The sequence below is a fragment of the Mesitornis unicolor genome, unplaced genomic scaffold (genome assembly GCF_000695765.1).
Source record: "Mesitornis unicolor isolate BGI_N332 unplaced genomic scaffold, ASM69576v1 scaffold17609, whole genome shotgun sequence".
In the NCBI taxonomy this organism is placed as follows: Eukaryota; Metazoa; Chordata; class Aves; order Mesitornithiformes; family Mesitornithidae; genus Mesitornis; species Mesitornis unicolor.
In genome coordinates this window covers 23,109-33,964 of record NW_010205399.1, presented here as the reverse complement: position 1 = coordinate 33,964, position 10,856 = coordinate 23,109, and the positions used below count along the sequence as shown (strand labels likewise).

General features: G+C 43.1%; 1 protein-coding gene across 1 annotated transcript in view; it reads left to right on the top strand.

The window, feature by feature from the left end:
• The window catches only part of LOC104546103 (zinc finger protein 516-like), a gene marked incomplete at its 5' end in the record, with an annotated part of 13,741 nt that extends 3,915 nt beyond the window's left edge, over positions 1-9,826 (top strand). The window contains 3 exons of the mRNA XM_010191396.1: positions 2,155-2,259; positions 3,167-3,234; positions 9,767-9,826. Coding sequence (XP_010189698.1) covers positions 2,155-2,259; positions 3,167-3,234; positions 9,767-9,826 — 233 coding nt within the window. The remainder of the gene's footprint in view (positions 1-2,154; positions 2,260-3,166; positions 3,235-9,766) is intronic.
• Positions 9,827-10,856: the final 1,030 nt, after the last annotated feature.

Sequence of the window (10,856 nt, the reverse complement as noted above, 5' to 3'; positions counted from 1 at the left end):
CTTTCCCTGGGGCTCCTTTGAGACCAGCTTTGAGCATCGGTTTCACAGGAGCTCCCATTCAGTCAGTCACGTTCATTTACCTTAATTTGCTAACACCTGTAGTCATCCTCCTTTTGTTCACACATAGGATAAGGTGAGTGATGACTCATAGGGGTATTGCCTTGCGGCAGTGATGCCCATGGCTCAAAGCTCTCAACTATCAAAAGCCTTATGGTGCTCCTTAGGAAATGCAACAGTGGCAAATATATCTGGAAGCAATATTTTTTTTCCACCTGCTTTTTAACTAACTACTATAAAGTGAGTGCTAGAGAGGGGGCAGATGAATGTCTTAACCCCCTCACTTTCGGGTTTGTACAGGGTACGTTTTCTTACGACAGCATCCTCAACTTCCCATGGGAGCACTGCTCCCATGAAGGCTCTTGGATCAGGCCTGTGATGAATGCTGAGACAAGTATATGGGGCTGTTTAGAGAGATTAAATGTCTTTCCAGAGGTGTCAGAAAAGCCACCTGAGGAGCCCAGGTCTCCCAGACTCCATGGGAGCTGCTCTGCCTTGTCCCTGCCTGTCCGACAGTCAGCATGGGGGTCCAGCAAATGCCACCTCTGGTCCCTCAACACGCTTTACCCAGCTTTACTTTTGAGCTTGCAGCTGTAGTTCTGGCTGGTAAGGGGAAAATGCTAGTAATAGATCAGGAAGTCTACTTTAATCTTGACTGCCTTACATATAGGCAAATCGGTCTCGTTATAGTATGGTGAAGCTCTCATTGAAATTTATGTGATTTTGGGGGGTGGGTTTTTTATGTGTGTTTGATCTGGATTTGCCCCTAAATCCTGATCTTGTATTTGACTGCCAGGAACTTAATTGCTGGGAGAGTGTGCATTCAGCTGCATTACACAGACTGTGCTGCCATCTGCAGGAGGTGCTGTTACAAAAAGAGAAATCAATTTGTGAGTGGGTTTTGGTTGTTTTTTTTGCAGTCAGACATTTGTTTTCAATATATGCTGTGGTAAAAGCCATAGCAGACACTTGGTGCCATACCAGCAGAGTAAATGGAAGCCTGTCTTCTTTTCCATTCATTTTCAGGTACAGCATCTGTATTTCAGATTATCTGCCTGGCATCCTGCAGTTGATTTTGCAGCTGGGGGGTGGTTGTTGCCACCTTTTTGTTCACAATTTTATTCTTTTTAAATGCTGTAACAGGGAGGGAGGACAGGAAAGAAAAGCTGAAACTTCAATTCTGCTGACAACCGACTGAGAATTTCTTTAAAAGCCAAAGTATTCCAGTGGCAAATGGAAACATCAACTCTTTCCTTCTGAGGAGGGCGTTTTACCAAAATAGAAAAGATGATGTTCAAACATTTTTTTTTCAATAATAAAAAAGCCCAATAAAAGTCAAACGTGTCTTTTTTGATCAGCAGCAAAAAGACAAAGACCAGCCCTTTAAGTCAGATGCTGTAAACTGACCTTTGGAGAAAAAGGAGAGGTTTGAGCGGTTTTCCGCAAATGCTAATGGCCTAGAAAACATGTTTACCCAGGGCTGGGGGAAGGCTGCTGCGCTGCTACCAGCTCAAAATGTCCGGAATGACACTTTCATTCACAGATGTCTTTCGTCTGTGCCTCAGAGGTCCGGGGTCAAAGCAGCACCGGCAGGCAGGTAGGCAGGGGCGAAAGGTTTGATCAGTCTGTGATGGCTCCGCTCGCTCTGCATTTGTCTCTGAGGTATTGCTGCCCGGGGGGGACAGTCGGGCTCTGGTCCTACTCACTTCCTATTATCCATGTGACTTGTCTCCGCCACGCTGGAGTCACTTTGATTTGCCTGATGTACTGCTTGACAAAGCTGGGTGATGGCTGAGAAGTGGATCCAGCTGCTCTGAAAAGCGCACACCTGACATGCCAGTCCTGGTGCGGGCACATCATGGGGAGCATTTTTTAATTCAATGTAATTTATGCATTCTTGCAGTCCTGTGTGTGCCTGGCCTGTCAGCCAGTGCCTAGATGAAGGCTGACAGTTGTCATCCAGGGCCTGAAGGTAGCCTCACATAATGACACATTAGACATACTAATGATGTTTTCTTCTGGCATAATGTTTTCTTCTCAACTTTCCTCTCTCCTCTCCCCCTCCTCCCTCTCTCCCTCCCTCCCTCCCGACTACAGGGATGCTCAGGACACAAACACGCCAAGGAGACTGCGTCTGCAGAGAATGTGGAAAATACTTTACCCAACCCAGTCACCTCAGGACTCATCAGAGGTCCCACGCAGGTACCTTTTCACGCTTGCTCTTGCTTTCTGCCTTTCCTGCTCGCCTGCTTTGGGATCCAGCTAACAAAATGCCAAGAATTACGTCTCACGTACCATGTTAACCTAAGTAATTCCAGCACCTAAATCTAATAGACAGGTTTTTTATTTTTACGACTATTGCTCTTGTTCTCTGGATATTGCTCACCTGATCCCCGCCCAAACTCCATAAAATTGCAATGCATTTAAGATAAGTCTGTTTGCAAATGTTTTATTTTAATTAGAGAGTAGGGTACTCAGAAATGAATATGCTAATGAATTCTGTTGCCACCAGCACAAATTGAAATCAAAGTACCCCTTTCAGCACAACATAAGGCTTTGTTTTGCCTCATCGTTGCTGTTGACAGGAACATTTTTGCAGGAAACGAGATTTTTCCACAGACCGGTCAGCCCTAAATTGGGAAATCCCTACCAGCCATTTTTAACCTGGCACAGTCTGCGGTGGAGGCTGTATGAGGCTGAAGCCAGCGGTGCCAGGAGACCTCCAGAGCATTGCACGAGACAGTGAGACTAGCAGGTTCCTCCTGAAAAGTGTGAATGATGCATACATAAGCCAGTCTGATGCAAAATGACAGAGGCCAAATGGTAAGTAATGCAAGAAGAAGGTCCCTTTACACATACACTGATAATTAATGTTGTCAGTGATTGCTTTCTTCAGCGCCGAAGTCTGAATTAAAAAGGGCAGTGGCCCTAGGCTGCCATTAGCACACTCTCTTACAGTAAGTGTTACGGTAAATTGGTATTTTCCGGCCACAGGCTAGTAGCTGGTGTCTTTTTTTGAACGTGGTTAATCTGTAATGGTCTCAAATAATGTACACACACTAACGAAGCTTGAATGTTCATCTGTTAACAAGCCCCCTTGTTCCCACAGTGGTATTTGAGTCTAATGGACTCCGAGGTACTGAAGTTCACACCACCTCCGCAGATGCCCCAAAACAAGTATGTTTTACAATTAATTGGATGTTTGGTTTTTAATGTGGTAGCTGGGAAAAAGTAGCAGTGATACTCATCACTAAAGCACTGACTGTTTTATAACATGTATAAATAATAACCATGTTGCTTGATTTTTAGCTCTTAAATTTTTTAAGCGTTTTATCAAAGTCTGTTATATAGAGAGTCAGTTAATTGTAGAGCAGGTAGTTAGTGTTTAAATAAACATGTTACCAGCTTTCTGGGGAGTGGATGGGATTGGTAACTCTGTAATGCACAGTGATATGTAAGAGTGAGATGGTACATAAAGAATTCCTAGAAAGAATTTGCTTTTACAACTCACACATTTTCTGCTGCAACAATACAATTAATTCTTAGTCTGTATTTTTCTGGAAAGTATTCATACCCTGATATCCAGTATCTGGCCTCTGAGAGGCTCTCATCTTCCAGTTTCTGTGAACCCTGCGTGGAGGTGTGCTTTCCTGTTTCTAGTACACAGATTCCCGTCTTAACAAACACTTCTCAGTGCTCTGAATTATACATGACAAAGCTGTTACATAGAAAACCGTTAACATGAATTTGATTTGTGTACCTTACATCTTTGGAGACCAGTGTCATAACCTGGACCTTCCCTTACCATCTTCCAGCTTGGCAGGTGGGTTTCAGGACACACCTCCTCATGGGCAGTTTTGTTTCGTTGTGGAACTGCCTGCAGCATCACTCACTTTTCCTTTCATCCACATTTTTAGTTTAATTTTGACTACAGCGCTTTTCCTGTCCTTCTGTTTCTTACTAAACGATTGCAGATGCTTTCAGCCTTGCTTAGAGGAAGCATCTCCATGCTAGTCCAGCCTTTATGAAGTTTAGGAGTTGGTTTCTACTTGCTCAGTAAACATCCTCAGTGGGCACCACCACATCACATGGTTCATATGCTGCAACCTTCAGTGGAGACTTAGCAACTCCTCCTTTGCGTTTGTGTCTTTCTGGCCCAAAGGCTACGTGGGGAACCCAGCCACTGCCACAGGAGCATCGTGAGTTGCTGCCAGGCCATAGGAGTGGCCAACAGCTCTCCTCCTAAAGTTTTCAAGATAGCATAGCACTTCAGTAGTTGCAGGCAGCATCTGCTTTGCTTCTGTGGGACAGTAGCAGCAAAGTTATGCTGTAGTTGGACAAGTAGGTGGAAATGTGCTCCTTACGATGCTTATCTGATAAAAAGGTGCAAGGACATACCTCTCAGCAGAAGTATGTGACGGAGTGGAACACTGCAGCTCTGCAAACCACCTCAATTAGTCTTTGGTTCTCATTGGTTTAGTAAGGTAGATTTAGTAAACCTAGAGCATCTTTAAAGTGCTCATGGTTTTATCTCATGTGTAGTTGAGATCAGATTCTGAAGGCATCTGGGCTTTTTTCCTCTAAAAGACAATGTAAGGACAAAGCTGGAAATACATTTCCAAAAAATTCTGAAATGGCCGTATCTATCCAAAAAGAGATGTGGCAGCTCAGTTCACATCTGGACCCCTTGTAATTCAGGTTATATTACTGCATAATAAATTTACTCATAATCTTGTCTCTGTAAACTACTGCCACACCAGAATTTATTGACTAACTTCTTCCACGGCAAATGTAGTTAGCTCTCGCAGTCCCAGTCCGTGTCAATCTGTCTTCAAAGTATTTGATTAAATTACAGCGTCTCTCAGTGCAGCAGAATGCTTGGTAGGGGTTGGTTCATGAATCACTTTGTCTCTTGCCAGTTGGTGTTTCTTCTGCAGAAGCTGTGGTATGATCCAGGAGATAGTTCCCTTTCTTTTGTCTTGTTTGCTCCTCGGGATCAGCCTTTGTCTCAGTTTGTCTGTGTGGGTTAGGATTATTCAGGTGTCTGCCGTTCTGCTTTTTCCCACTGCAAGCAGGCTTTGTGCTCGCACAGAAGACTCCACCTTGCACAGTCCCTGGGCATCAGGGAGGGAGTGAGCTCATTTCTACCTGCAGCTGTAGGGGCCTCTAGAAACACAGAAATGAGCTCGCGCTGAGAATGATGCCTCCAGCATTCTGCTAACATTATGATTTCCCACTTTAAACATTGTCACTCTGTGTCTTCATTTCATTTCTTAATTGGGGACAAATCTGTTCATGAGAATTTACGGTGTAAAGTCAGTTCAAGTTACAGAAGTGCCATGCATATGCTCCGAGCAAGAAACAATACTTACCATGTACAGCAGGTTGAGAATGAAAGGTGGGGGTTTTTTTTCTATGTTAAGTGGAAGTGATTCACTTTACATAATGTTTCCTTCTCACAGGTAAAATATCTTCCCCTGAGTAGTCTGCTAAAGAGTAAAAATATTAACATTAGTATTTCACAGTTCCCCCATTCCCTTCAGTAGTCAACCAGAAGATCATCTCTAAAGGTTTTCCTTTATGAAAGGATGCTGAGTAGGGTTTTTAAAATCCCCCAGCATAGTATGTTAGAGCAGTTCTACATTATATTGCAGTTTTCTCACCTGATAATTCTAATTCCACATGTTAAAAATAGGGTCTACAGCCAGGCTTTTTAAAAAATGAGACAGCTAAATCTGTATTTAGGTGTCCAAATAGAAAAGCTACTTTAGGGTAATGAGGCATTGACAGGAGATTCAGATGTTCAGCATCACTGAAAAGTAAGCCACCTATAGGGGTGTATAAAGAAGACCATACACACCCAGTTTTGATAATACTAGCACTGCGCTGTGTTTCATGCTTTGTCATCAGCACCAATGAAACATAAACAAAATGTAGAAAGTAAGATGTTCATCTCCTTCATGACATTATTTACTATGGTTTCTACTTCTACCTGAATGACCATTTTTACTTCAAAGGAATTTTCCATTAACTCTGGAATATTTCCTACTCTTTTTTGTCTAAAGGACAACAAATGCTCATTATATACATCAAGTCAATACAATCTGTGCAAAGTCATGTAGATTCTCTTGAAATGCTGCCATATTAAACATACTGAATATTCTGAATATTTTTATAAATGCTAAAATCCCAATATATCCATAATTAAGCTTGCTTAACACAATGAATATGTATCTTAATTTGGAATACACTATGCAGCATCCAAAGACCTGATTTAGTAGGCATGAATTCCGGGAGCGCACTCCAATTGCTTATACATGGCAAGACAAAAGCTGGCTCCCCCTCAGAAGAGTCCTTGCAACTGCGCGTATCTTGGCGCTGCTGCGGCTCTCAAAGCAGAGCTCTCCTAAAGCATGGGGTCACTTTAGAGGCACTGCCTGATGCAGCCAGAAGCCCAATTCTTAAGTGCATTCAGTGGCAGAGGAGTCAGTCCCTAGCCTGCTTTTCCAAAATGGTGACAGCAGGGGTATCAGTTTCTGATACGTATGCCTTGTGTTTAACTTCTCATGTTGCATTTTTAAAAAACATATTAAAACTTGGCCAGCTTGAGGAATATAGTTTATTCTCTCTTAGTGCTGTGTCAAGAAGTATGCTCTAAAAAATTTCAAGAGATAAGTAATTGGGTGGCATGATTTACTGGTTAGCCATGAGGAAGAGTTGTCTAATTGAGAGTATATGTATAGGTGAAACATATTTGCAGTGCTGGAGTCAGAGGCACCAAGTTCTCTGCCTTTTGAGTGAGTGAAATGAGCAATATCCCCAAAACTCCAACCTTTGACTTCTCTGAAAAAGCAGCCTTTTACCCACAGACAATTAAAAGCTACAGCCCAGAAAAAAGTGCTTTTGGTATAATGGATATCCCTGGCTGAAGCTTTTCAAGTGGCAGAAGGCATAGAGGGTCTTTGTCCCACCGTTCTTGGGCCTCAATCACTGAAGAGAGGTGCAGGAGTAGATCACCTTCAGTAAGGAGTCCATAAACCTTAATTTTCTCCACTATTTTGAAATATCTCTTGTAGTGTTTCAATACTTGACATAGAATAAATGTGAATAATCAGAATTTGGAGGTTAGACAGGCTGGCATGAACCATCAAGAAAACAATATATAGATTGCAAAGAGGCTTGGGGGAAAGGCTGGGGGCATCTCTTACTGCTAGTCTTTTTATAGACCAGCTATAGTGCAGCCCTTGCTTGTCCTAAAGCAACGTTGGAGAGAAGGAGAGGAGCAAAAAAACCCCCAAAGAGATTAAAAAGTTACTAAAACCATTGGTTTCTGGGTTTGGTTGGCATTTCTTCTTTGCATTTGAAATTTTAGCACTGTCTGTTAAAGTTCTATTTATGACATTTGTTCATATGAAATGTCTTGCCCCAGTTCCTTGCAGAGTTTCTTCTAAAGATCATGATTAATAGTTCAGTCCTCATTATTGCAAATGTTATTTTTAAACAGTTATTCTGAGAACAAGAATTCCATTAATCAAAATAATAGATAATGAACAAATAAATGGCAACCTAATTTGTCTCGTTCATACATATGGAGATTATAATGCAAACAATCAAGGAATCATGGAGGCTGCTGTACCAGCATCTGAGTAATATGCATGTACTGTATGTCCGCTAGTTTGTGTGCATTACAGACAGGGTTAGCAGCTGTAGTTCTTGTCCCAACACTTTCCCCTTGCCAGCAAACTAGAGAGGTATCTGTGCTCCAAACTGATCATTGCAGCTTATTTCAATGTCATGCGATCATCTGTCTCCCATGTATTAACATGCACACAAACTGATTTCGTTAACTGTTGAAAAGCCCTAGAAGTTGGTATGAAAGCAGCTTTAGGCGTGGAAGCTGTAGGTTTCATTTATGGAAAAGCCCTGCATTTTTCCCTTCTAAAACACTGAAAGTGAAGAAGGCCTGCTTTTTGAAATGGTAAATTTTTCACACTTCAGGAAAAATTCAGTCCAGTTACATATCAGCTGATTCCAAACCTGAGCTGGCCCACTAAGTTGCTTTAAACCCACATGCTGAGCAGTAGCTGTTGATCTTGTGGAAGACATGGGTTTGGTTCCCCTTTGGATGGGTATGAGGGTGGACCTTCCTCTACACCTTGGGATGATGTGAATACAAGGGGTGAGCCACTGGGTAGGTTTTGGCATGGCTGTGCATTGGAGGGGTCCGGTTACCCACCCACCCGCTGGCCCTGGCCCCTCTGTATGTCCCTGACACTTGAGATGAGGATGGATGAGCCTTTTCACCGGTCCCCAGTGCTCTGTGGTCCATGGGCAGGTCGTGCCTGGACCTTCAGGGCATGCCTCCACCACCCAGCACCCCACAGAGTATTCATCCCCAAAAGGCGCACCTAATTCTACCCTTCTTTTCCAGTTCTTACCCAGGGGAACTGGGGCGAGGTACCTGCCATCCCCTCCATCCCTCCCTCTACCCTCCCTCTCTCCTCCCAGAGGTCAACGAAACCCTGCTGCACTCCCCGGTGTAGGTAGAGCCAGTTCGATAGGAGGCGTTTTAATGATGAATGCCTCCTCCTGGAATTGTGGCTCTGTCTCTTGGGTGTGATGCAGCTGCGCAAAAATGTAAAGCATCTTTCTTGGTTTACTGCAGGAAATTCAGCATCCAACTAAGGAAGTTTTATCACATCTCTCGTTCAGTTACTGTTTCCTACATTTCAAATATACGGCGGTCTGTACAGCAGCTTTTTTTTTCTTTAATTTTGTTGCAAATCTTTCCGACTTAAACCAAACTTTGACTGGTAAATGTCATGAATCTCGGGCCAGGTTTAATTAGGAATTTTCTAAATCTATTAACAAAAGAGATGCACTTAATACATTATGTCAACCAGAGCTGGGCTTTCTTTAGCTATTTCGAGGGCTGCCATAGGCACAGCTTGAAACTTGCTTGGATTTTATATGGGTGCCGTATTTTATGTTGCATTAATTTAAAATGGTCTGTTTCACTTCATCAAGACTTTAGCTTAAGGATAATGCATTTATGTAAGATTAATCTTGCCATGTTGTTTTAGGATCAGGATTGTAAACTGCATTGTTCCGACAGTGATGTTCTAAATGTCATTTTAAAGCTTTTCTTGGGAGCTTCAGGCTCCCACTTATTCATGATGTTATCTTTAATTTCACTTGATTTTAGAATATCCCTGCTATTTTTTTTCAACATGGTAATTATTCATGAAAATTGGCTCAAAAAATAAAAGGAAGATGACAAGGGGGGGGTGAAAAAAAGCTGCCTTAGCATTTGACAGACCTGCACAAGAATTCAGGGGTTTTTTTTCTTTTAGCTGCCTCTGTGACCTCAAACTTCAGCCTTTTTAAAAATGCTGATCTTAGTTACGAATCCCTTTCGGCTAGCTCTAAATTCTGCTTTTTGGAGGCCTCTTTTCCCTCTCCTTGTTCTCAGCCTTCTCTGAACTGCTCCGTCAGATGCCATTACTTGCTCTTCGATATGGGCCTGACACACTTGGTCCTGCTGGAGATAATTAAAAAAAACCACCCCAAAATCTTCCAATGTGGCAGGCCAAAATGAACCTACGTGATGCTGATAAAGGGTAACGAACACCAGCAGAGCTTGCTGGAGGGTTGCGCGTGGGAGCAGAGGCGAGAGTGAGCTCTTTCCCCTGTGTCATCCTTCTTGCAGGGGAGAGACCACGGCGGTGCAGAGGTGGCCCACACACTGCCCCTCCGGAAGGGAACCTAGATCCCCAGCGGAGGAGCCCCCAGCGCCAGCGGCCCCCACCCCAACGGGCAGCCCCCCGTGCAGCCGCCTCGCGCCCCTGCAGAGCCGCTTCCCTGCCAGCCATCACCTCGCCTGGAGCCGCTGCGTGAGACTGCAACCGGCGCTGCGAGGAGGGGGGTGCCTCTGCGCCGTTAATCATTTTAAAATAAATGAAGATGCTACACAAGATATATATAAATTGACGTACTAATCAGTCCCATGGTTCCTTATTTCCTTTATAATAAACAGTGGAGTTGGCAAGCACTGTGGCAGCACAAGGCATCTATATTAATCAAGAGAAGTTTGAGACACTGGAAAAATTAAACTTTATGTGATTTGGACAGCATGAAGAAGTTAAGCACTGTAACAAAAACCTCCCTGATGCTCACAATGACTATTTGATACATTTGAAAAACAGCAGTGGATTCGAGGGCTGGAGAAGTATTAATTAATGAAACTGCCACTGCCTGTCACGCTGAAAAGCAAATTTAAAAAAAAAAAAAAAGAGAGAGGAAGAAGTGGGGGGTGCAGGGAAAAGGTGGCATTCGGTGCTGAGAAAGCATGCTTGATGAAGGATTAAAGGGACTAAAGAGAAAGACCGTCATTCTGCAATGGTTTGTTTCATTACAGTTTGGGGACCACTTGCATTTCTAGTGCTCTTGCTCTTGACTGTGCACCATTAATAGTATGTGAATATGGAAATTGAAACACTTCCAGAGAAAAGCTTCTATTCGGCTTTGGAAAAGAAAAGCTAGTCGAACACTAAGAAAAAAAAAAAACAGGCTTCTGTGTTTCACTCTCAGGACCTTTTTTTGTAACAGGGCTACTTTCTTCGACCTGATCACAAAGGAAGTCTCCATGTTTTAAAAAAAAAAGAAAAGAAAAGAAATAATAAAATAAAACGCTTAGGTGTCGTAACACCGCTGACCTGTCTGTTTAGAGAAGAAAAGGTGTCACTGGACAAGTTTGGGCAGCCTGGGGCCCGTAAGGTACTCTCTGCTCCTGCGTTTGG